This window comes from Lithobates pipiens, unplaced genomic scaffold, assembly GCF_037356315.1.
Source record: "Lithobates pipiens isolate NorthernLeopardFrog02 unplaced genomic scaffold, aLitPip1_a1.2 Scaffold_22, whole genome shotgun sequence".
In the NCBI taxonomy this organism is placed as follows: Eukaryota; Metazoa; Chordata; class Amphibia; order Anura; family Ranidae; genus Lithobates; species Lithobates pipiens.
Genome location: NW_027507784.1, coordinates 300,987,309 through 301,014,448, shown reverse-complemented (window position 1 = coordinate 301,014,448; position 27,140 = coordinate 300,987,309). Strand labels below are relative to the sequence as shown.

The window sequence follows — 27,140 nt, the reverse complement described above, 5'->3', positions numbered from 1 at the left end:
TAGAAGTAGGAACTTTTCTTGCTGTACCAGAATCTTTCAGCCGGTACGGCGATACCATAAGAATTGTGGATTCAATCAATGTCCATGGCAGCTCAGCTTCCAGGCTCTTACCGAGCAGCCAGCCTTGTGTGTGGCCCTCTTACTGAAGAGTCCTCCCCTGGTCATGTGTAGAGTTGCTGGGCCTTTCCAAACTCGAGACGGCACCGGAACACCTTAGAATCCTCCTTCCAGTTACTGTGCCTCGAACTAGCCAGTTCTGAGGCTCAGAAAGGGATGGATCCACACCCCAGGCCATGAGGGCCTCTGGGGGCTGGTCAGGAGGACCGGGACCACTGAGTCAGCAACAACTTCTGGACTGGAACTCCGAACCACGTGACATTGGCACCTTAAGTACCCCTTCCCGGATTACACAGTGAGACAAACTCCCACTAATTGGTTCCGACAGAGATTGGTACCCAATGCGTCCAACCAGACTGTGTTCTATAGCCTCCCACAGGTGTACAACCCCACCTATGTCCAGGCAGAACTTCTATACAGCCCAGCCAAACTGATGCCAAAGTAAAATCTAGCGCAATTTCTCCCAAAACCCATTACAGTTTTGGGCAAAAACTAAATTTAAACATATGACGCGTACTAATTAGGACCGGGGCTACATATATAATGTTTGGGTGTTCTAAGCAATTTTCAAGCAAAAAAAACGATTTTTTACTTGTAAACAAATGTCAGAATAAGTTGATATTTGCATACAACATGCAGTGTTGTTGGTTGCTCTACAGCAGCACCAAGGCAAAGGGTTTTACTTGCACATCACAGTGCCCTGATATTGTGTTGCTTCATGTTTTTAAGGACAAGTTCACTTTACACCGGAAGTGCTCTGAACTGCCATCTTTGCTTTATTTTATGATGAATCAACCACCGCTTGTAAACTCACTACCCTGCCATGGGGAGGTCAGGGGCGCGCATGCGCACGGAACCCCGCTCGCTCGCTGCTAGTGTTGCTATGGAGCCTGGTTCGGGGGGCGCGCCTGACAGGCAGGACGCGCGCTCCCGCCACAAGGAAATAGCCCAGCTCTCCAGTTCCTGTTTCGGTGACAGCAAAACAACGGGCAGAGCGGAGCCGCCTGTACAGTGCAAGTCCCGGGGGGAGGCGGAGCCCAGCACCGACAGGAAGGTAAGTGAGGAAGGAGGAGGAGCCTGGGGGGCCCTACATTGTACAATGCTGGGGCCCCTGCTGCAGGAAGGTCATTACATAGCTTGCATACATTGCACAGAAAATCCTTGTGCTGCTGATCTGGTGTAAGCAATAATTGTGTAATATGTGTGGTTGTATTGTTTAATGGATTGCAAAATATTCTCCGGATTTTAAAGAGGACCTGTCATTGAGAGCGGAAACATGGGAGCCGCCATAGATAACTGAGCATGCTCTGGGGCTGACCTCTGAACTCCTATCTGCCATGTGTGTTCTGGGGTCACTACATGGCCAGGGTGCGGGTGAGGTCTACAGAGGTGACACCTACATTTTGCACTTGGGGCAGTAAAAACAGGCGGTTGGGCCGTGTTCTTAACACCCCCAAAGCTGCAAAGGCAGTTGTATGAGGGTATAACCATACCACGGCAAACATGATGCCCTGTGCAGCATTGCCCATGGAACGTGACCCATTCAAGTGAATTGAGCCACGCCGCAACCACATGCAGTGCTTTTACGGGTTATAACACGTCGTCTCCTTACTGTCTGCCCAGTGCCCTCCATAAAGCAATACACTGCAGATCACTCTTCAGAGGGCAGTGCTTATGTAAATTAGCTCTAAGGGCTCATTCACACATGCATTGATCGATGAAGATGGATCAAACTATGGATCAAAGAGCATTTGACAGGCAGTGAGGAGGCGTTGTATCACCCCGTACTAGTAGGCTGCAGGGCACACCAGTATGATTAGGGTTGCCACCTCATCCCTTAAAATCTGAACACATATTAATTACACAGGTTCTGATGATAATTGAATGCAGATAAAGCACTAAGGCCCCTTTTTCACACAATCAGACCAATCGGATCTGCCTGCCCGTTTTTCAGGCAGACCCGATCGGGCCCCTATTGTTCTCTATGGGGAGGCAGATACCCGCCTGGCATCCAATCCGACAAAATCCATTGAAAACAGACGTATGGAGATACGTTCACCATCTGTCCAGCAGGTCAGACGAAAATCAGATGGAAATGGACATGCAGTCTCTTTCAATCCGACTGCCCCATAGAGTAGAGCAGGCTCTGTCCTTGTCCACTCTGCATAGCGGACAGGACCTGTCATCCGCCTGCTCAGCCGGGATCAGAGGAGCGATTTCCTCCCCCCCCCCCCCTTTTACTTGGTCCAATTCAGCAGACACTACGCCCAGTGACAAGGGTATAATTCCAGTTTCAGCCACTGCATGCGTACACTCCCTAACGCTGCAGCAGGGGGGATAGCGGTTGGTGGGCAGTAAAACTTTGGTTTGTGCCATGCATTTACTGCCCCCCCCCAACCGCTACCCCCTGAGGCAACCTCTAGTGTGAACGCACCCTCGGCTCATTCACACCTGTACTGATGGGTGCTGCATAACACTGCCCAATGCAGTCCCAACGTAAAGACAAGGCAAAAAGTAATTCTTTGTATAGGGCCAGTTCATACCAATGTCTCCTATAAAATGTTACAGGCACACATTTTATTACAAGACATGGTAACACCCTGCCACGCAGAGATGTGAGTGCAGCGTAAAAGCTAAAAAAATAAATAAAAAAAAAACGAAAATATTTTTAACAAAACATCAGTGTGTAAACCAGGCTTTCGAACTTTTCAACATGGAGGAACCCCTGAAATAACTTTCTGGTCTCAGGGAACACCTGCTAAAAGTTACTGTATTTACAACTAATGATACATTAGTGTGATGGTCAGTGGGGAAAATGCTCCTTACACTTATGGTAATTGGGAAGAATTACCCCTGTACAGATAGCTAAAAAGATCAACGGTGTCAGTGGGAACTTATCTGAGAGGTAGAAATTGCTTAAGGAACCCTTAACAACCTCCAGAGGAACCCTTGGCTTCCATGGAACCCTGGTTGAGAAACCCTGGTGTAAACAGTCCTTCCAAAGGTCATCCAATCACCGTGCCTTAAAGTACATGGTGACTTCTTGTACTGTATATGTACTCCACCACAATGTGAGTAAAATGCACACTCAACAACTATAAGCCTTTAAAAAGTCTCAAACACTTATAATGGTGCCTAAATGTAAATCCTCAAGTCGCTCTTCGGATGGTCACCAGATGGTAAAGTAATGGATCCAAAATAAACAGACACTTCAGATCTCACTCTATTTGAAAGGGGATAAAATACATCAAAGTTTCACTTACATCTCCTCTGGGTGCTTGAGTTAGCACCAACACATACAGCCTCAGAAGTAAACCTGTCCCATCACTTGTATGGAGCCAGCATGCGTCCAAAATCTGTGCTCACAGGTTCTCTTAGGCCTTGTTCACATGGGCATAAGTGTGTACACCTATGTGACGCCCATGTTATGTCTGCACAGGGTGCACAGTTGTCCCGAGCATCTGCATGCATTCAGGCAGTCTCATTCGTGGCAATTGCAACGGCTGCACCGACACAGCCTCTGCTCCCACTTTACATGGGTGTGAGTGCATGTCTCCAATTGCAGACGGTGTGAGTTTGGGGACATGCACACAAATGTATAAATGGGAGCAGCCACTGTGTCTGAGCAGCTGTTCAGTCCCAATTGACATGAATGGGACTGTCTGCATGTGGATGCACTCAACACATGTATACATTTTAAAGTGGTTGTGTATGTATATGTGTGTGTATGTGTGTGTGTGTGTGTGTGTGTGTGTGTATATATATATATATATATATATATATATATATATATAATATATATATTTTTTTAATTGTACCTACAGGAAAGCCTAAAATAAGCCTCACCTGTAGGTACAGTGAATATTTCCGAAACTTGCACTGTTTAGGAGATATTCAGAGTGCATGCAGCTGGTGACATCACTGACGCATGCGCTTTGAAGGTTCGGCATACTGTGCCAGACCTTTAGAGCTGGCGCCGTAAATGAGGGCAGGGTAATGTTATTGCACCCCAGCCACTCATGTATCCGGGGGGCCGCGAACCCAAAGGGAAGACCGGGTAAAGATGGAAGCACTCTCAGCAGTGACCGCTTTCTGCTAGAAGGCTTTGTTTTTGGGTAAGTCTTGCATTGTGTGCTAGTATGCGATGCATACCAGCACATTATGCATTTGACTTACAAGGGAAAGTGTTTGTTTTTTTGTTTTTTGCAGCAGTTTACTACCACTTTAAGTACGCACCGTGTGAACAATGCCTTAAATCTGTGTACGCTTGAACTTACCTTTTAAAATAACTTTTTATGCATTCCAACAGATCTGTGTTGTTGGGGATGACTGGCTTCACACGTCTTATTTGCCTGTATGTGTACACAAAAGCGACTTTCACCTAGGGGCTCACTCACACCTACGATTAAGGTCACTCTGCAGGTTCCTGGAACTGGAATGGACGGATTCCTGTGGCAGATGTATGCAAACAGCTGCAAATGGGAAGCCTGCACAAATGACAGGCTCACAGCGCCCCTGGCTGTCTGCTGCTGTTCACATGTATGCAGACATCCAGTGGTCACCTGCAGGGACAAATGACTGGTCCTGAATGCAGTCTGTCTGCGCCTATACCTGATCATCTCTCCCTGACTACAGCTAACCAGCAAATGTGTCGATACACGTGAACAGAGGTGGGCAGCCTGTCATTGCTTCATACGAACTTCCCATCCAAATCTGTCTGCATACAACTGTGATTTTTTTTGCTGCAGGAATTTGCTGGCTAGTCCTAATCATAGGTGTGAATGAATCACTGTTTGGGACCAACAATTTCACATCCAGAACAATACAGAGATCCCCCTGTATACATGGCTGCCAGTCTGAGTGGTCCAGCATTCCTTTATAGGGACCACCATTCTTTAATGTCCCCTTCACACTTGCATTAGCGCCTTTTTGTCAGTTGTGTTAAAATTAACACGGCCCTCAATGTGTGACACACCGCACCTGCAGCATTTTCAGGAAGGCGGATCATCGCTGTGCGCTGTGCATGGTATGTGTGTAGGCAGGTTGGCAGCTATTGCATTGGCATGTATGGTAGATGCATGAAAATATCCCTTACAGACCTATTTATATGCAGATGAGAAATAAACGGACAATCAGGTAATAATAGGCCAAATAGGGATTTAATCCTATAAAAAGTGATCAAAAGAAGGAAAAGAACTGGCACACTATACGGTATATGTGCATTTTATATATAGAATATAGAAGCAAAATGTTTCAGGTCTCACCAGAGGAAGGAGGTTATCCCAAAATCTACCCTCTACCTCCTGCCATTATTTGGTTGCCTCTTCCAGTTGTATATATTATGATGCATCTTAATTTTAAATATATATGTCCTAATAAGATATAGTGCTGCTGTAGAAAAATGTTGTCTCTATATTTATAATATATTAAATGTGCGATGGTGTGCTAGTCCTGTGTTCTCTTTTGACCATACTAATTGACTTCAGAATGCACGCAATACCATGTGTTTAATAATTCATTACGGCAAAATGCACATTTTAACACACACACACACACACACACACACACACACACACACACACACCTCTGCAGCATACAAATAAAAAGACAGCCTGCAGCATCTGACGCCATGAGAGCCAGGAAACCTTTACTGGGCGAATACAGACAGTGTTGCTGCTGACCCCGATCTGGAGCTGCTAAATTCCTGACTTATCTACGTTTACTTTCTGAGTTTGAAACTATTTGAGTCACTTGATCAAACCTCAGGAAAAAGGACATCCAAGAGGCGCTGGGACTTTGATTATAAGTTCATACAAAGGAGTGAGAAAGCAAAAACATTTGAAGAGCCCACTGGCTCAGGTTGGGCTGCTCACAACAGACAAGGTTACCCTACTGTGGGTACTCCAGCAGGTTACCAGAAAAAAATGTGCATACATGGAAGTAGCACCAGACCAAAAAATAAGAGTCCAATTTCATTCATTGGTGGTATGCTAAAAGACAACCAATGCATTTTGGGGGCGGGGGGGTTATAGGGTCCTTTGACCCCCGAAATGCGCTGATGTCTTTAAGCATAATACCAATGAATAAAATTGGGCTCTTTTATCATCTGGTCTGGTGCTCCTTCCATGTGTCATACATTAGAAAAGTCTTAGTAAAGCCAGGAGATCAGCCTATCAGTCAGGGAACTAATATTGTTACAAGCAGTGGTCAGCAATGGCAGCCTCCATGCATCTTCAATACAGGTTTCTCTAAGGGCTAGTTTATACTTGCTTCAAAACAAGGCTTCGGACAAGCTGTGTTAAAGCTTTCTGAACGCCAGTCAAAGCACCTGTCACAAAATAAAATGGGTAGCTTACAGTCCTGTTTACACCTTGCTTTTGCTTGGGACTTTGATGAGGCTTTGGTGGGACTTTGATGAGGCTTTGGTGGGACTTTGATGAGGCTTTGGTGGGACTTTGACGAGGCTTTGGTGGGGCTTTGATGAGCCCTAATGGACAAAACGATTGTTGGGATTCTTAGTTAACCAGTTGGTCTTTACTGAAGATGATTGTCATTTTCACTGACAGATTATAGGATTGTCCATGGTAATCGGGGACAACTGGCCACTATGCCAAAATATGCCAGCACTTATCGTATATTAAAATTGGTGTGTATTTAGTAGCTGCTACAATAGGATATATGAGAAGGGACACATATCCCATAGAGAGCAATGTGATCCTGTGGCCAGACAACTCCAGCATGTAATGATACACCTGCGTTGTACAGCGTGCAGCTTTACCAGATGTATCCTGTGTCCAGGCACCAGAATGAATGGCCGTAGAGATTTGATTTATTGTGGAACACCACGCATTATCCAGATGTACCTGCTGTGTGCTGTTTATAAAGGGAAATGACCGCAGTCCACCATGGGGTGTGTGTATATTCAGTGTACCCAGCACAGTGGCTTAGTGGTTAGTATTTATGCATTAGTGGAGTTCTTGGTTCGAATCTCAGCCAGGACACTGTGCATGGAGGTTCTGTGGGTTTCTTTTGAGTACTTCAGTTTCTTCCCACACTCTGAAGACGTGTTGTAGGTTAATTGGCTCCTGTTTAAATTGGCCCTTATATGTGTGTATATATTTGCTATGCAGATGTGCTATCACATGCCGGTCCCAAGACTGAGAAACTAAGGAGGGTAGATACATGCATGCACACAGTACTGTGTAAAAGTTTACATATAGTTGTGGACTTACTTGCAGAATTTTTAATTTTTTTTGTAGTAGCCATGTTGTCTTAATACAGCAGTCTGCAGTGGACAGTGGAAAATCTATATCGACTGTGGTTCTAAAATCTTAGGGGTTTTCACCTTCATGCATTCTATGTATTAATGTGAAAAACCTTCTGGACTGGAGCTACCCCCCTTTTTCCTTATCTGAGCCTATAGCGATCCAACGATGTACATGAGCGCAGCGGCTACCTCTGCTGTCTTTCTCTTCATTGGACAGATTGATGGCAGCGGGAGCAATTGGCTCCTGCTGCTGTCAATTAAAGGCGGTGACACGGGGGTGGGGCTGAGTCCCACTGTCTATGTCAATGAACACAGCAGCAAGACTCTGGAGCGAACGTGCACGGGTGTCCCCAGGGAAAGCTGGGGGCACCCGATATAGAAGAGGGGCCTGGAACGCTGACGGGGACCACAGAAGAAGAGGATTGGGGCTGCTCTGTGCAAAACCATTGCACAAGGCAGGTAAGTATAGGCATGTTTTTTTTTTTTTTTATACAAAAAAACAAAGATTTACAACCACTTTAAATGAAATACAATAATATTGACTGGTAGGCCACTTTAGCATGCCTTGGGTCAGGGATGTCAAACTGAATTTCCTCGTGGGCCACATAAGCACATGGCTGGTTGTATCTGTAAGTCTAGATCAGTGGCCTCCAAACTGCGGTGGCCCTTTGCTTGATTTTATCTGGCCCTTGGGGCACTATTTCTTCTGATGCCAACAACGGGGCATAATGACACCAATAAAGGGGGCACAATGCTGCCTACTGACCTCTGATCTAGATGTCCAGAGCACCTCCCCTAACATAAGTCAAGAGTCCACCACCCTGCCTTACATCATAGTGTACCCCCTACTTGCTGCCAGGAAGAAGCTGGGAGTGGAGCTGGGAAGCAGAATGTGCAGGGTCTGGAGGAGGGTTGGAGTTTTCCCAAATGCTGAGACCAGCAGGGTGGCTAGCAGGGAGGGTCCCCCTCACACATCAATAGAAGAGAAATGCCCCCTTTATTGATGGTTGGTGAAGAAAGGCATCTTCCATTTATGGTATGTGGGACAGGGGGTCACTAGACGATTGGAGGAAGAATGTCCTTTTACTTTACTGGGTACATTTTTGGTTGGTCGGGAAACCCCAAGCAATCTCTGGAGGAATCCTCACGTTCTACTGACCCCGGTTGAGAGAGGCTGACCTATAAAATATGTACAGATGATCACTGTAACTTTTTGTTTTCCACTGATGGTTTAGGCTCGTTCATTTGTTCATTCTAGTCTCTTATTTTTCTCTATCCTCCAGCTCATGGATTTTCTGTAAACCGTTTGGGAGCTCAGGGCTCAGTCGGGGCAAGCCAGCCTGAGTCTGGTCAGCTCTGGAAACAAGGTAAGAGCTTTAATACCTTTTTCATTTTACCTTTTTTATTTTATTTTATTTTTTTTTTATTTTTTTTTTTATGCTTTACTAGTTGTGGAACTGAATTATCAGTCTGGTTTTATGAACACGGCTGTATATTTGATCGCATGTCGGCACACAGTCTGAGGGCACAGTACAACTTATGGCAGGGTACAATGTCTAGTGACATTATCGGTAAAACTGAACTTCACGCAGATGAAAAAAACACCAAACAACATAGAAGTTTATTTTAGTAAAAATATTAAATGCATTTTATAATCCAACTAGCATAAGTAACTGATTTTAATTGGTAGCAGTCTTTGTGTGAACAGAGGTATGACTATTGCTGTTTAGTCAAAGATTGGCACAGCATTGAGGTGACCAGGCCATCTTGCTTTACTGCAGTTGTAGGCAACCTCTGCGCTGCAGCTGTGGTGAAACTACAAATCCCATCATGCCTCTGCCTCTAGGAGTCATGCCTGTGATTGTCAGGATCTTGAAATGTTTCATGGGACTTGTAGTTTCAAAACAGCTGGAGGGCCGAGGTTGTCTACCCCTGCTTTACTGCAATAGAGTAAAGTCAGGTCAGCAACATGGCTCTGTTATGTGACAGGGCCATGTATAGCTCAGGACTAGATTCACAGAAATACCAGGATTTTTGTAGGAAAACACATACAGTATTTCACAAAAGTGAGTACACCCTTCACATTTTTGTAAATATTTTATTATATCTTTTCATGTGACAACACTGAAGAAACGACACTTTGCTACAATGTAAAGTAGTGAGTGTACAGCTTGTATAACAGTGTAAATTTGCTGTCCCCTCAAAATAACTCAACACACAGCCATTAATGTCTAAACCGCTGGCAACAAAAGTGAGTACACCCCTATGTGAAAATGTCCAAATTGGGCCCAAAGTGTCAATATTTTGTGTGACCGACATTATTTTCCAGCACTACGTTAACCCTCCTGGGCATGGAGGTAACCAGAGCTTCACAGGTTGCCAGTGGAGTTCTCTTCCACTCCTCCATGATGACATCATGGAGCTAATGGATGTTCGAGACCTTATGCTCCTCCACCTTCCATTTGAGGATGCCCCACAGATGCTCAATAGAGTTAAGGTCTGGGGACATGCTTGGCCAGTCCATCACCTTTACCCTCAGCTTCTTTAGCAACGCAGTGGTCGTTATCATGTTGGAATACTTCCATGCAGCCCAGTCTTCAAAGGGAGGGGATCATGCTCTGCTTCAGTATGTCACAGTACATGTTGGCATTCATAGTTCCCTCAATGAACTGTAGCTCCCCAGTGCAGGCAGCACTCATGCAGCCCCAGAGCATGACACTCCCACCACCATGCTTTAATGTAGGCAAGACACACCTTGTTTTTGTACTCCTCGCCTGGTTGCCTCCACACACGCTTGACACATATGAACCAAATAAGTTTATCTTGGGCTCATCAGACCACAGGACATGGTTCCAGTAATCCTTGACTTCAGCAAACTGAATGCTGCCCTTCGTGTGCATCATCTTTAGAAGAAGCTTCCTTCTGAGACAACAACCATGTACTTAGGGTGTACTCACTTTTGTTGCCAGCGGTTTAGACATTCATGGCTGTGTGTTGTTATTTTGAGGGGACAGCACATTTACACTGTTATACAAGCTGTACACTCACTACATTGTAGCAAAGTGTCATTTCTTCAATGTTGTCACATTAAAAGATAGAATAAAATATTTACAAAAATGTGAGGGGTGTACTCACTTTTGTGAGATACTGTGTATGAAAAAGAAGTTGGGTGTAAACCAGAGAAAACACGGTTAACCACCCCATTGGTTGGGGCTGTCCCAGGTTTGTTTTTGAAACCTAACAAAAATTATTTCACGATTGTGTAGATGTCTTTGTATGAAATATTATTCACTGGTAATTCCGGCTTTGTATGAAATTGTATAGTTATGCTTTTAAATTTAATAAATTATATTTATTCATTTAATTGGGAGATATTTATACATTGGTAAGAAATCGCCACAGATTAAAGAACTCAGGAAATTGTGCTATACTATTGAGCGTTTGAACAAAAATTTGTATTGTTAAGTTATTTATTAATTGCTGTAATCGGCTGGGGACACTGCATGTTTACTAGATTTTATAATTCAGACACTCTCCTTTTATTTATAATTTACCATTCGCCAAACCCCCCCCCCCCCCAACCCTAGTGCTATTGGAGTAGAAATTATGAATGGTATTAAAGCACACCATCCACAAGGTCTCAATACCTTTGTGTTTTGGTGCACAGGAGAGACATATTAACCAGTTCCCAACCAGCGCACGCCGGTGTACGTCGGCAGAATGGCACGGGCAGGCATATTGGCGTACAGGTACGTCCAATCTTCAATGCCGCCCTGCCATCGCGAGCGCGCTCGCGTGCCGCTCGGGACCCCCGTGCCGCTCGGGACCCCCGTGAGTCCGGTCGCGGGTCCCGCGGACTTGATCGCCGCGGGCATATCCGCGATCGTCTCAGGGGGCGGCTAAATGGAGGAAATGCTGTGTAAACAGCATTACCCCATTCTGCCTAGCAAATGGTGATGCTGATCTCTGCTCCATGTGATTGGAGCAGAGATCGGTGTTCACTAAATGAAAGCCCAGCCCCCACACAGTTAGTAACACACCCCTAGGAACACTTAACCCCTACACTGCCACCCACTGGTTAACCCCTTCACTGCCAGTGTCATTTACACAGGAATCGCTGCATTTATATAGCAGTGATTACTGTATAAATGACAATGGTCCCAAAAATGTCCGATGTGTCCGCCGCAATGTCGCAGTCACAATAAAAATGGCTGATCGCCGCCGTTACTAGTAAAAAAAATAAATAATAAATTATTAATAAAAATGCCATAAAACTATCCCTATTTTGTAAACGCTATAACTTTTGCGCAAACCAATCAATAATCGCTTATTGCGATTTTTTTTTTTTTTTTTTTTTTTTTTTTTTAACCAAAAATATGTAGAAGAATACGTATCGGCCTAAACTGAGGGAAAACATTTTTTTATATATATTTTTGGGGGATATTTATTATGACAAAAAGTAAAAAATAATGCTTTTTCAAAATTGTCGCTTTATTTTTGTTAGCGCAAAAAATAAAAGCCGCAGGGGTGATCAAATATCACCAAAAGAAAGCTCTATTTGTGGGAAAAAAAGGACGTCAATTTTGTTTGGGAGCCACGTCGCACGACCGCGCAATTGTCAGTTAAAGCGACGCAGTGCCGAATCGCAAAAAGTGGTCTGGTCTTTGACCAGCAAAATGGTCCGGTCTGTAAGTGGTTAATGCAATCATAAAGCTGCTGCACAGGAGGATCATATTGATACAAGAAACCTAAATGTTCGTATTTAAGTGCTATCATTGGTAAAAGCAAAATAAGGCCTATGTCACTTGGTTGATTTTGTGGCAGTTCTCCTTAGCGTTTTTTTATTTGTAGGGCAATGGTAATTGCAGTCAATGAAAGGTTTTATGTTGCAAAAATTCCAAGAGATTTGTAGATCAGTCCCTGAGCATTTTACTTGTTGCAGCATTGGGAGCTACAGAATTGCAAGTTTAACTAGCTGCTCATGTTATCCAATGCAGCTGCTGATAACCATGGCACACTAGTGATTTTTGTACTTGGCTACAGCAGCAATTTGTATTCAGCTACAAATCACTGGAAAAAAAACAAGAGCCTTCTTTTAAGTGGAGTTCCACCAAAAATGCCCTGTTGCTATGTAATGCTCCTAATCTGCCACTTCTTGGTCCGCGGAGCTCCATGTCACCTCCTCCCTTGCCTGTGCTCCTGAGAAATGTGAGTCATCATTTCCCAGGAGTCTGTGGGCAGTACTGTGAGCAAGAATCGCATTATTTCCCGACAGGCAATGAAGCGATTTAAGGCATTTGCCATGACAATGGGGCATGACCTTCCTCCGTCGCTGCCCGCTGTTATGGCAACTTTTTAAACAGTCGGCGATACGGCCACTCATCGCGCATGCGCGATATTGAGAGGTGCATGCTGGTTACCCAGCATGCACCTCTCCGTTTGGTAATCCAGGAAGAGATTACGATTGGGCTTCACATGCCTACAATCATTATGACAATGGCCAGAAGAGGATTTACTGAGTTGCCTCCACTAGCAAACTTATAATATTGTTCTTAATGTTTAATAATTCATGATGCTCGCATACCTGAAGAAAAAATTTAACAAAATGTGTCCAGAACTCCGCTTTAAGTTAGATGGTAAAGGGGTTGTAACGTCTCTCGGGTTCTTATTGCTATCTGTGTGCCCATTGTGAAAATGTTCGCTTACTTCCTTTGTGGTTACCAGGACAGGAAGTGAGGGAGATATTTTGATGATGCAGATAGCAATAGAATCCTGGTATAGGTTTTAACTTTTCCTGTATCCAAAACAAAAACAATGTCGCACCTTTTATGGCTTCATGCTAATTGCCACAGGAGGGCCGTGCAGCATTCATTTAGGCATACCTCTCTGGTCTGGCAGTCTGCGTTGGGGCAGCGCATATACCCCCTATATACATGTACTATTTATATGTACGCATATCTGCATTTAGCAGCTATGTATTTCAGCCTGTGTTCCAACTGAAACATATTTTTTTAAAGTCAGCAGCTACAAATACTGTAGCTGCTGACTTTTTATAAGCACACTTACCTGTCCAGGGTGCCCGTGATGCATAGCATGCATTAAGGTGAAAAAACACGAGGGTTCTACTTTTATTCATAGTTTGATCAAGCTGTAAAAGAAAAGACTGTTCCTTATTCACAATATTTTTTTCTTCCTTTGATCTCCTTTTAGGTGTGAATGAGCGAAGAGGAGCTTCCCACTGCCGTCGCCGACACAGTTCTGCGGTTTCTTTGCCACGATGACATAGACACTGTGAAGGAGCTATGTGCCGATTGGTTCCCCATCGAGTAAGTGTATTACCGCACAAGCTGCACTTTTGCTACACCAACAGATGAACACACATAATTATTTCTCCTCGTATCCTTCAGGTATCCAGACTCATGGTACAGAGACATCACTTCCAACAAGAAATTCTTCTCATTGGCAGCCACATATCATGGACAAATAGTGGGCATGATTGTGGCAGAAATAAAGAGCAGGACCAAAGTACACAAGGAGGCAAGACCATGCTTGCAGTGCTTTCTCTGCTTGTCAGGAAGGACTGTAGTGTGACTGTTTCTGTATGTTTTTGTTTTAAAGGATGGGGACATCTTGGCGTCCAGTTTCACAAGCGACACACAAGTGGCGTATATTCTTAGCCTGGGTGTGGTAAAGGAATTCAGGAAACAAGGGATTGGTGAGGACCAGATTTTTCCCATTGCTTTCATTCTATAATAAGGCAACATTTTAAGCTTTCCTGTCTTGACTGGAGTTGGGCTTTAATACACATTTAGGCAACAGAAGGTAGACTTTTAGCCAGCGCAGGAGGTGTACTAAGCCACTTTTGGTACAGAGCACTAAGAACTTGATTCCTCTGGTGTATTGTACATGTGTAGTCACTGTAGAAGTGGAGACGCACTTATTAGCTGTACTGATGGTGCAGCAGAAGCATGCAATAAAATTTGAGTGACCCAGGATTGCTCTACATGAACATGGAGCTACAGAAACACCATTATCTACCATTATAATGTATTCCATCTAAGATAAGAAATCCCCACTGTGTCCCTATTTATTTATTACAGGTACTTGTATTGTGCTGTCAATTTATTCAGCGCTTTACACATATACATTCACATCAGTCCCTGCCCTCCAGGAGCTTACAATCTAAGGTTCTTAACTCGCAGTCATGCATACACATACTAGGACCAATTTAGACAGGAGCTAGGTAACCTACCAGCATGTCCTGGTAGTGTGGTAGGAAACATGGAGGAAACCAACACACGCTCAGGGAGAACATGCAAACTCCAGGCAGGTAGTGCCGTGATTGGAATTTGAACCAACGACCCCAGTGCTGCTAGGCAGAAGTGTTAACCACTTGCTACTGTGCTTTTTAATAGAATTTAACCACTTCTCCCTGGGATGACAACATATGACCTCGCAGACTTTGAGTGGCGATATCTGAATGATGCCTGCAGTTACAGGCATCATTCAGATATCATATTTTTCAGCTTGCGATTTCCTGCAGTATAAGAACAATCATAGTGGCTGTTCAGCCTCTGGGGCTTCTACCGGCTCACCCGTGCGATTGGCGAGCCAGAGAAGGAATGCGGCGGTGATTTACCATAGAGAATCCCGCAGGCCAGATGGCCCCCGGAAGTCTCTGACCTTTCGGAGGCCATTATAACATCACGCCCAGCCTCTGCATTTGAAAAAATGCCCTTGCCTTGGCTGGGAAGCCAAGATCATGGTGGTGGCTGTTTTTTTTATTTTATTTTATTTTTTTATTTTTTTTTCAGGCTTCCCAGCCTAGAGAACCTCAGGCCTAACCCAATAAGAGTAAATGGAATGAGTTTAAAGCAGGGATATGCAATTAGCAGACCTCCAGCTGTTACAGAACTACAAGTCCCATGAGGCATTGCAAGACTGACAGCCACAAGGATGACACCCAGAGGCAGAGACATGATGGGACTTGTAGTTTTGCAACAGCTGGAGGTCCGCTAATTGCATATTCCTGGTTTAAAGGGTTACTGAAAGCTTTTTTTTTTTTTTTTCTTTTCTTTTTATTACAAACATGTTATACTTTCCTGCTCTGTGCAGTGGTTTTTCACAGAGCAACCCTGATTCTCCCCCTGCCAGCACTCTTGGAGACGCATGCCATCAGCCTTTACAACCACTTTAAATAATTCCTAGAGAATATAATTTACACAAGCAAAATGGTTAGATTTATCAGCCATTACTAAAGAAAACTAGGGAGTCCATCTGTGGACCTGTCCTTGTTCTGGTGATCTACTGGGACGGCGAGGCTAATGGTATATCATCTCCTTAGCAGAATATCTAACTGTTCCTTTTGTATAATGGTGGGAGATTTATTAACCGAGAAATGTGAGCCCACAGGGCTACTTCTGCTTCTTTTTGGATTAGGCTTGTCAAGAACATTGCATAACGATGACCTGTCTTGCTGCTTTATCTTGTGTTTCTCCTGTCAGGTTCCCTGCTGCTGGAGAGCTTGAAGAGTCACATTTCCAGCACTGCCCAGGATCTGTGTAAAGCTCTGTACCTGCACGTCCTGACTACCAACAGCAGTGCAATCCGCTTCTATGAGAACCGCCACTTCCATCAGCACCACTATCTGCCCTACTACTACTCCATCCGTGGAGTGTTGCAGGATGCCTACACTTATGTCTTATACCTTAATGGTGGTCACCCACCCTGGACTGTAATATATCCTTCAGTGGACATTGCTAACAAAACGGTCTTCATGCATTATTCCTCACTTGCATCTGCCTGGTCAAATTTGTTGCACCCAAATATATATTTGTCAGCTGTGTTTCTCTACTGGCAACTTTTAATAACGGAACAATTGCACATTTTACTGTTCACTTTAACCATTTGACCCCTTGGAGCAGGCACATCCTGGCCCTTTAAGGGGTTTAGGATGCTGGGAGGTGGGGTTTAGGATCCTGTGACCTCTATGATTGCCTGTCACTGCCGTCACATGATCAGAAAGCTCCAGAACACAAGCCACGATTGTGAGCTTTAGTGTGTTAACTGTGTAAGGAGAGAACAGGGCGCTCGCTCTCTGCATAGCTGTGTTTGCCCTAATGAACGCAAATATGTACCCGTCCGTCGAGAGGCCGCATATTTGCGTACTGTAGGAGCATCGGGGTTGAGCTGAACTCCAGGCAAAAATATAAATACATGGATTGATGTATTTGCTTTAACCACCAAAGGGTTTACATTTCTGTCAATCCAGTTCTGAGATTTTCACAGGCACTGCCAGACAGCACAGTCAGGTAGATGACACCACTTAAAGTTAAGGAATATAGTGGACACATCTCACAGCCCCAGCCTTCTGACCAGATAGTGAAAGAGTAGCAGTAGTCTGAGGACGTCATCCCTCTGCTATCTTCTCCTATCCATATGTTCATTGGCAACACATTTGCAAGCAGTGCAACTGATTGGCTTCTAGTTTTGCCCCTCTCCCTGTCCTAGTCTGGGTATTGCTGTAAAGGGGATCTCAAGAGGTAGATATCAAGTCAAATTCAGGCACTTGATGCATTAAAAAAAATATATATATACATTTAATTTTATAATAATGAATATCGAGCTGTTGTAACTTGTGTCTTTTTATGGCTGCTTGAAACTCCGCTTTAACCAAAGCATCCAATCGTATGTTAGTTTTAGCTTTTTCTAGACACATTTGCCTGCGTTTTCAGCACAGTGTACATTGCAAACAAATAAGTAAGAATGCTTTAACCGCTTCATCCCCGATATTACAGAGTTTAACACTCTGCCTGACCAAAGCACTTTTTGCAATTTGGCACTGTCGCTTTAACTGTCAATTGCGCGGTTGTGCGACGTTGCACCCAAACAAAATTGGCGTCCTTTTTTCCCCACAAATAGAGCTTTCTTTTGGTGGTATTTAATCACCCCTGCGGTTTTTATTTTTGCACTATAAACAAAAAAGTGACTTTTGAAAAAAACACATTATTTTTTGCTATAATAAATATCCCCCAAAAATATATATATAAAAAAAAATATTTTTTTTCCTCAGTTTAGGCTATGTATTCTTCTACATATTTTTGGTACCATTCCCATTTATACAGCGATCAGCGCTATAAAAATGCATTGATTACTGTGTAAATGACACTGGCAGTGAAGGGTTTAACCACTAGGGGACAATGAAGGGGTAAAGTGTGTCCTTGGGAGTAATTCTAACCATGGAAGGGGATGGGCTTCAAGTCGCATGACAGCGATCACTGCTCCTGATGACAGGGAGCAGTGATCTCTGTCATGACACAAGCCAGAACAGGGAAATGCCTTGGATACATTGGCACTTCCCCATTCTGAGGCTCCGTGACATGATCACCAGGCGATCGTGTTATGGTCACGATGTACGCGGCGCGTGCCTGCTTTCCTCGAGTCTTAAAGGGGACGTACAGGTATGCCCATTTTCCCACTGCTGCCATTGTGCCGACGTATATTGGCGTGCGGCAGTCGGCAACTGGTTAATACAGAAAAGACATAGTGGGGAGATTTACTAAAACTGGAAAGTGCAAAAGTTCACATTTTGAGAACATGTTACATGTTCCATCTATTTTTAGGGTGGAACATGTAACATGTTCCCAATGCTGCAATCCTGAGTGCTCCAGTTTTAGTAAATATCCCCACTATGTCTCTTCTGCATTAAAACATTCTGTCTGTTTGCAAATTTTTATATTCTGAGTAAAAGTTTCATTCTAAAGAAACTGTCATTTAAGAAAAATAGGCACTCTTGAAATGTATACTTTTTTCTGGTTGTCTCTGGCTTTGGTACTTTGACCAAACGCAGCAAGGGTAATCTGAAGTCTTGACTTGCATAAGTGTTCTGGGCCAGCATTTAAACCATGGGTGTTCAACCTGTGGCGGTCCAGCTGTTGTGGAACTACAAGTCCCATGAGGCATTGCAAGCTGCTGACAGTTGCAAGCATGACTCTCAACGGCAGAGCCATGATGGAACTTGTAGTTCCACAACAGCTGGAGGGCCACAGGTTGAGCACCCATGTCAATCAGTGTTGCAGCAGTTTCAAAAGGAGAGTTCAGAAACCCACAGCCTTACCATTCATTTTAAATAGATCCTTAAAGCTCATGCACACAACCGCAAAAAAAAAAAACTGCATGTAGACTGTATTTTTACACTATATGCATGTAAACCTACAGTGTGTACTAACCTTTACATGCCTACAGCAGACAGAACAAATGTACTCTTTTGGCATACAATCACTTCCTGCATGCTAGCAGCAAAGACACAAGGCAGCAGTCCTAGCAACCAGTAGGCTGCATTAACGTTATATGCTTGTACACACGTGTAGAGGAAATTTGTAAGTTCTGTATATAATTGTATTCTATTTTATATTCTTTTTGTATTACACACTGCCCTCAGTGTGCCCACGGCACTAATAATGTTTTTAGTACGTTTGCATTCTTTCGAGTCCTGATTAGAATTAGCCTGCCTATGTTATGCCCCTTATTACCATAAAAGTACAATTTTAATATTAATGTGATTCGGGGTGTTTACGTAATCACTATAACTATTACATGATTGAAACCTTCACACGCATATGAAACATAAACGAACCACCTGCCCTTCAGAGTACTGCAACAGATAGGTGTGAATTCTCTGTGCATTGTGGTGAGCTGCCTAAAAAAAAAAAAAAAAGGTGCAGGTATTTTTTTCAGGGTGTTAAAGTGGAATTCCAGGCTAGATCTTAACTAAGCTTAAAACGGCTCCCACCCTCCTTTTTAACTACTTTAGTAAATACCCTATAGTAGGAAGATGCTTATACTGACCTATTCTCAGGGCACTCTGGTTTGGCCACATGACTGACTCCCATCGGTCGGCTTCAGGGAAGAAGAGGGACAGCCAATAATATTTCCCCCATAGTAAGCCTATGGGTGGCATCACCGCCCTGGCATGCCATCTGTTGTCGATTCTTTCCACTACCCTAAAGCCGGTCGCTGGAGCGATCACGTGACCAGACTGGAGCGCCCTGAGAATCCGAGTATAAGCATTTTCCTTCTACAGAGTAGTAAGTCATAAGCATACTGCAAAATTCAAGGCATGCCTCTGTTGCCATACACTGCACATATTCTAGTGTGCAGAATGTAAATCAAAACGCTGCAAAAAAAACATACTGATCATTTTGACATTAAACATTTCTAACTTCAGCTTTTTTTTTTTTTTTTCATTCTTGTGAAGTCCCTAAATCTGTTGGCTTAGTTCTGCTTTAATACAACATGCATTAATCCAAAAAACAACCTTGGAATAAAAATGATTGCTCTTCTGAGCCTCTTCACATATAATAGATGTCTTCTGCAGCTGGACTTCCCAGCTATTGACCCGATTTAGATTGCTGAGTCCACTGACATCCTCTAACATTATAGATAAATCCTGCATGTGATTCAACTTCCCAAGAGCTTTCCAAAAAATGGTATCTGTTTTCATTGCTTTTGATTTAACAATACCTCATTCCCGATTCTTGGCTTTTGTCAGCCACCTGAAATAGAGTAAATTACATGGAAAGGTTGATATATCCCCACTACAAGAGTTTCCTTGCTTGTCTTATGTTTTCCTTGACTGCTGTTCACGGACTATATTCAACATCTAGGCTCTGCGCTGGCCGGTCTCAGCCCCTGCTCTCTTCCTCAGAGGATATACCGTCAGGCTCACACCCTATTGCGGAGTTTGTTACCCTGGTCTGGTATCTCTGCCAAGAGTGGCATCGAGTACAGTCGTACCATGTGACCACAGGTAAAGCTACTCACTATTAACTGGGTAGAGCTACTGTTCTGTCCCAATTATTCATTATTATTTTATGTAGGTGCGATGCTTTACAGTCTCGTATGCGGCCTTCACCTCCTCCATCACTTCCTGCCTACTATGTACTCTCCTCCTAGATGCAGGGATCTCCAAACTGTGGCCCTCCAGATTTTGTGGAACTATACATCCCATGAGGCATTGTAAAACTCCGACATTCACAGACATGACTAGGCATGATGGGAATTGTAGTTCCTGAACAACTGGAGTGCCGTAGTTTGGAGGCCTATGCTAATGAGAAACTATCTTTTTTTTTTTTTTTTTTTGGTTTTTTTTTTTAAACTTATTTTGAATCCATGTTGCCAAGATATGAGATGGTTTTTCTTTTAGGAAAATTAAGTTGTTAGACATGGTAAAATCAGCCTCTGGAAACTGATTGTTCTGTAGTTTGACTTTAAAGCAAACCAAGTGCATTTTAGATAGCAATACAAACTTTATATGGCTGCACACTACAATTCCAGAGATTCTCAGACAAGGAGAACACAGTACCAGCTGGCTTCCTCTAGTTCATTTCTCCCCCTATTGGGGCTTAAGCATAGAGTCTACAAAAAAGTCCTAGTAGGAGGCAAAATGCGTTAAGGAAGCCAGCAGGTAGACTGTTCTCTCTCCTTGTCTTAATAAAAGTTTTTATCTGAAGAACTGTGAAAGAGCGGTGCGAAGCCTTACACATTTGCATTTCTTTGCAGGGAGATGAGTCTGGAGAGGAATCTCATTTGCAGCTGGGGTTGCTTGACCGGCATTAGGGATGATTGAGTGCAATTTATGGGGCGATGTTGCAATTGCCAATTAGATTTTAAGTTTACACTTATGTAATCCACTTTTCATGTATGAAAACTAAGCTGTCAGTCATTTTAAACTTTGAAAAGTCTTGGCAACAGTTTGGTACCACAAGGGCTGGTCATAGGTTGTTTGAATTTGCTAGTGATGCTCTAAATAGGGAGCATCAATTATTTTAAAGGCCAATTCTACACTGCAATTCTACACCGGGGGCACTAATACTTTGTCTTATTTCTTCAACCTTCAATCAAGAAGGACCCAAAGTACTTTACATTCCTCAGTGTTGGCACTAGATGACATAGGAGGTATCTCCCAGACCATTGGTCCGCCGTAGGATATTTATCTGTGAATTTAGTCACACTGAGCAAATTTTGAATTCTTCATTGCCTAATTGTTTTTTTTATTTATCCTACAGATCCTTGAAGCTGAACCTTTCTGTGTGCGAGCATCACGGTCTGCTCTGCCCATCATCACGATAGGATGATTGTCATCGTAGAGGTGTCACATGACTTCCAATACAGAGAACAGCAACACTTCTAACATTTAGGATACAGGGTCTGTGATTTATATCACCTCTCCCGGCATTCTGGGATCTGCTTTGCACCCATGCACAAAATAAGAACTCAATGGGATCTTCCTTTTACAGTATCATGATTTCTGGCTGCTGCTTTACCCCTAGTCCCTCAATACCCTCCTTAGAGGATCCCATTGTCCAGTGACACAGGAAAGCAGCCTAAGTGTTTACTGTTTTGTAGCCTGGAGCTGCATGTTGTTTTTTTTTTTTTTAACTTTTTTTCCTTTTTTTTTAAGCTATTGAAAATGTCTTCGGGTCTCAGCAAAGGTCAGAGAATATCTGCTGCAAGTGTAACCACTTGCTTGCTTTCGAGAGTGTTATTCACGGGCACACAGCACTATGCAGCAGTTTATAAGGCCTCTGCTATGTAGAGGACAGATTCGCCCTTCTCCGTCTTCCCGATGTGCTAGCTGCAAGTAGAGTCTGACCAATATACTGCTTGTCTGGCAGACTAGAGCCAATACCTGTCCACTGCTGGGTGTGTCTGATACTGGTGTACTGTATATAATTATCTAATCGGCGATGGTGGTGTATGTGGTTCTGTGAGTTTGTTCCCATGTTTTATTAAATTTTAGATCATTGGAAGGGCAGAGAAGCCTGTGTTTGACAAGATTGGGTTAGTATTCGAGGACAGATATTAATATCCCATAAAAAGACCTGTAACTGATACCCCAATTCAGCCTAACATAATTACATTGCTAGTGGCTCTGTGTGGTCATACAGTATAATTTATCTATCTCCTATATCATTTTACTATCGCGTTCCAGTTTCATTTTGCCCTTACTGCCTCTGAAATGTCTTAAGATGAGATTTCAGACACATTAAGTTTATTGGCACAGTAGCAAAGGCTTGCTGACATCATCCATCACAGTTCACCAAGAACCCTGTCGGGGTGCCATGAAATGCCTTTATGAATACAAGCTTGGACATGGTCTCCAAATCACATAATGCAATATTCAATCCTTACAGGATTTAGGGCCAACAGAAGTTTTTAAAGTTTATATGCTAAGGCTAATTTCATGCAATCATGGTATTCAATCAGAATTTAATTTTCAAGCTGAATGTAACCCCAATTGATTGGTTTCTATGGATCAGTACATTGGCATAGTCAGTCTTACTGGACTTTTCACTGCCAGTCCTTGGTGCCCTCTTATTTATAGAACTAGCTGGCAATGTGAGGCTGAAGTCATGCTCTCTCCTTTTTTTTCTTTTTTTTTCTTTCAGAATTGTTCTTTTCAAGTTTTGGATAAACTGGGGGCATGTCAGTCTCTCTATCAATTTTTTAGTGCTATGTGTCCCCCACTAGGAAGACTCGCCCCTCTATTTGTACTAGTGCCCAAAAAAGGAAATGAGGGGAAATCCAAGATTCAAGAATGTTCCCCAGAACGAGAAGTTCTATAAAGGGGACATCTTCCAGTTGAGATAGCTCTTCCAGTGACAGTTGTTTAGGAGGGGAATTCCCGTGACTTTGGGAGATTTCTTTTAAATATCTATTGCATCTCTGGGACAGGAAATGAAAGGAATTTTCCCCAGAAGTACACAGCAAAAAATAACACACTACACTATAAAGGCTCCTTTCTTCAAAATGACTGTTTGAAGGTAACAGGCTCTCTTTAAAGGAAATCTGTAATCCTCTACTACTGTCCTTTTTAGTTTGAAAGTGCTGAGTGCCTGGTTGTCACACTGACCTAATGATCTAACCAGGAATTTCAACTCCATGCTGACCCACCCTGCTGCATACTTAGTCTGGGTCAGTGACACAGAGTATTGAAGCTAGAGACAGCCAGGCAATTGGCATTTCCAGACAGAAGTCAGTACATGTTTTATTTTAATAAGCCTTGTTTTTCATCAAGCCCAGTCTTTCTCCCCAGCATGCGGAGTACAGACTGATGAATTTATAATTTTATTTGTCCATCTTTAGTAACCTTAGGATGAAGTTTGCACCTCCCGCCAGTATGTGTGGATATGTGCACTGTGTATGCACTCGTAAAACTTCACATAACCTGTCTCTTGTATAAAAACAAATAAATGCACAATCATCAAGTGGGTTTCATTGTAAAAAACTTGATATGGGTTGATATTAGTTTTTCACTTTACTGCAGAAAGGTTTTTTATTTCATTAGAAGGTGTCGCGCACACTGGTGCATTTGCCCGTACGCTGTAATAACCAGGAGTATTCCGGCACAGGTGCTGCATACAGCCCACTTCAGCAGCCTCCACAAATACAAAAAGATGTTGACTTCACTCCAAATAACAGGAAATCCAATGAAGTTTATTGATCTAAACCTATATTAAATAAAAAAAAAAAAAATCACATCCCAGACAGGCAGGGAACAAGATGTTAATGCATTTCATGCAAGATGCGTTTAATCATAATGATTGTGAGTAAGAGCATGTTACGTGAAAACGCGTTACCATCTTGTTCCCTGCCCGTTTGTGCTGTAATGTTTTATACCAGGGGTCTCCAAACTTTCTAAACAAAGGGCCAGTTTACTGTCCTTCAGACTTTAGGGGGGCCAGACTGTGGCCTTTGGGGAAAGAAAATGTCCTGATGTCAGTGGGAGTAAATAATGCCATCATTGGTGCCAATGGAAAGAATACTGTCCTATTATTGGTGTCAATGGGAAGAATGGTGCCCCTCATTGGTGTCAGTGAGAGGAATAGTGTTTGGTGGTTATTGTCATTAAGAGGAATAGTACCCCATTGTTGGTGTCAGTGGGAGGAATAGTGGCCCTCGGTGTCTGCGAAAGGAATAGTGCCCATCATTGGTGTTGGTGGAAAGAATACCACCCTATTGTTGGTGTCAGTGAGAGGAATAGTGCCCCTCATTGATGTCAGTGAGAGGAATAGTGCCCCATCATTGGTGTCGGTGGAAAGAATACCACCCTATTGTTGGTGTCAGTGAGAGCAATAGTGCCCCATCATTGGTGTCAGTGGGAGGAACAGTGCCCCAAGGGCCAGATAAAGGCAAGCAAAGGGCCACATCCAGGTCACAGTTTGGAGACCACAGTTTTATACTATGAGTTATAGCCATAAACTTTGTTGGATTTCCTGCCAATTTGTGTGCGGTGAACCTCTTTGTATATTTGTGGAGTATCTGATGGCTGCAAACTGGATCTGCACCTGATTGTATGGTTTTGGGGTGATTTACATGTGGTCTTACCTGGAGCAGTGTGTTTTTTGCTATATGTTCACTTCAGCAGCCTGTGAAGAGCAATAACAGGCTGCAATATGCTTTGATTGTACACACTTCTGAGCAGTATGTACTGGTATACAAGACCATATGCCCGTACACTGAGAGCCCATGTTCAGGGCATCAGCCACGTACATGAGTACCATTTTTAGAAGTGCGTACAGCCAAAGTGTATTAATTATGACAGGCTGCTGGCAGCGGGATGTTCATACCACCTGTGCCTTCTTGGAACCGAAATACAACATTTTTGTGCTGGGTAAATGCACCTGGATGCATGAGGCATATACATTTCATTTTTTTTTTTTTTTCTGTTTTAGATTTTCGTACATGTAGATTACAATACAGGTAAAGGATCTTAAGGTTGTGGCAGTGGTAAGGGGTTGTAGTTAAAGTGGACTTTAGTATGAATATGTTTATTTTCCTTTTTTTTGCCCAGGTTATGTTAATATTAGCCAGATGGCACTTCAGTCATTGACACAGATTAAAGAACAACTCCAGGCAAAGGATGTTTTCAAGGTTTTCTAAAGTACCCCTGGTATTTTTCCTAGGAAGTCATATTTCCTGTGTCAATTGAAACCCCACATTTTATCCATGGTTATTTCTTTAAGACGCTGACCTGCACTTTTCTAGAAATAAATTCTGCTACATGTGTGTCCTGCCTGACACATAATTTATAGGGATGTACTGACACCGGTGCCAATACCAAGCATTTGGGGGGACCGATACCGAAGCCGATACTTTGCAGTGTGATTTGCAGAAATACAAAATTAATGGGCACAAATTGCACTGCAAAGAATTACATGCGATTTGAGCATTCCTATACGATTTTCCCCCAACCGCTCGTGTGTGTGTGTGTGTGTGTGTGTGTGTGTGTGTGTGTGTGTGTGTGTGTGTGTGTGTGTGTATACATACAGAGAGATTAAAGCGCCATCTAGTGGGCAGTTTTAAAAACAAAATGCTAGAACTCACAGTACATAGAGCCTGCATACACAGGCCGCTGGAGATGTACTGGCAGTTCACTTCCAAGCTGACATCACTTTCACCATATACCCACAGGGTCCTGGACCATCTCCTCCAGTGACCGTGAATTGATACCATCGGCAGACCGGGACACCTATGTAGATTATTTTGCATGTGGCCAGATATGTACAGTGAGTTCTAACGTTTTTAAACTGCCCACTAGATGACACTTTTCCCTTTCTATACATGTGCGCACACACAGAAGCAGTGGGAGAAATCGTATGCGATTCGAGCGCAAATCATAGTGCACTCCTGTTCAAATTGGATGCGATTCTTTTGAAGTGCAATTTGTGGCAATTTTTTTTTTTTGTATTGACTCAAATGGCAACGCAAAGTACCGGTACTTGGTATCGACGAGTACTTGACCAAAAGTATCGATACTTGTACTCGCTGATGGAAACAGTATATGTGCAACCCTAATAATTTATGTTTATAACTACTCTTTTTTGCCCTTTCTTTTCACCATTAGCAGCCAGACAGGGCCCACCCACTGTCAGCCTTGTACACAATTTCAGCAAGTGTGCAGCGGGTGATAGAAATGTTCTGGATCTGTCCATCCAAAGGTGATACTTCATATTTCAGTAGAGGCTGCAGAGGTCTTCCATCGCGTGGTTGCTAATGTCTCTTAAGGGTTGAAACCTCCAGGTTTCCAGGCCCATGCACATGATGTGACAATTACAATAAATTCCCACTCTTCTTGTTGAATATTTTAATTTATTTTATGGGAAAAGTCTGCAGGAGGAGCTGAAGAAAAACCCTGTTGTAGCAGACATTGTGAGTTTACTAGGTAGACGGTAACTGGTAATTATGGCAAATTATGGTAATGAGACCTTATCATTGGCAGCCCCAGACTCCATCTGCAGCTGGGGCATCCGTTTTGGTTGGACCAACATTTGATATGAGGTGGTTTAAGAAGGACTTTAGCAGTTGTTAACTGAAGATATTAAACCGCCCCCCAAATCCTACAATACAATTTAGAAAAACATGGGGTCTACCTAATTTTTTTTTTTCTTTTTGCTCATTTGCCTGGAGCAGTTCTTTAATGACATATATATGTAAACATTTTATATATTAGTCATACTGAATTTCTCCATATACAATTACACATCATATGCACAACCATATTGGTTTTACGTGTGTCCATATATATATCTTTAAGATGTGTGAGTGTGAATGGGCGTCTGTACACCAGCTTTCCATGTTCTTTCCTGAGTTTCATCTAGTTACACAATTTTCATCTTTCATTGTGAAATCCATTCAGATGTTTATTTATGGAAAATGTGTTGTAAAATAAATAAAAAAATACTAGAATTTATAA

At 43.0% G+C, this 27,140-nt stretch overlaps 1 protein-coding gene across 1 annotated transcript; it reads left to right on the top strand.

The window, feature by feature from the left end:
• Nucleotides 1-1,004: 1,004 nt before the first annotated feature.
• On the top strand, nt 1,005-27,140 carry NAA60 (N-alpha-acetyltransferase 60, NatF catalytic subunit). The gene is made up of 8 exons (XM_077449245.1): nt 1,005-1,171; nt 8,668-8,751; nt 13,595-13,710; nt 13,792-13,921; nt 14,003-14,099; nt 15,889-16,123; nt 20,030-20,192; nt 21,451-27,140. Exons 3-7 carry the CDS (start codon nt 13,601-13,603, stop codon nt 20,184-20,186), a joined length of 729 nt encoding a protein of 242 aa, XP_077305371.1. The 5' UTR covers nt 1,005-1,171; nt 8,668-8,751; nt 13,595-13,600; the 3' UTR covers nt 20,187-20,192; nt 21,451-27,140.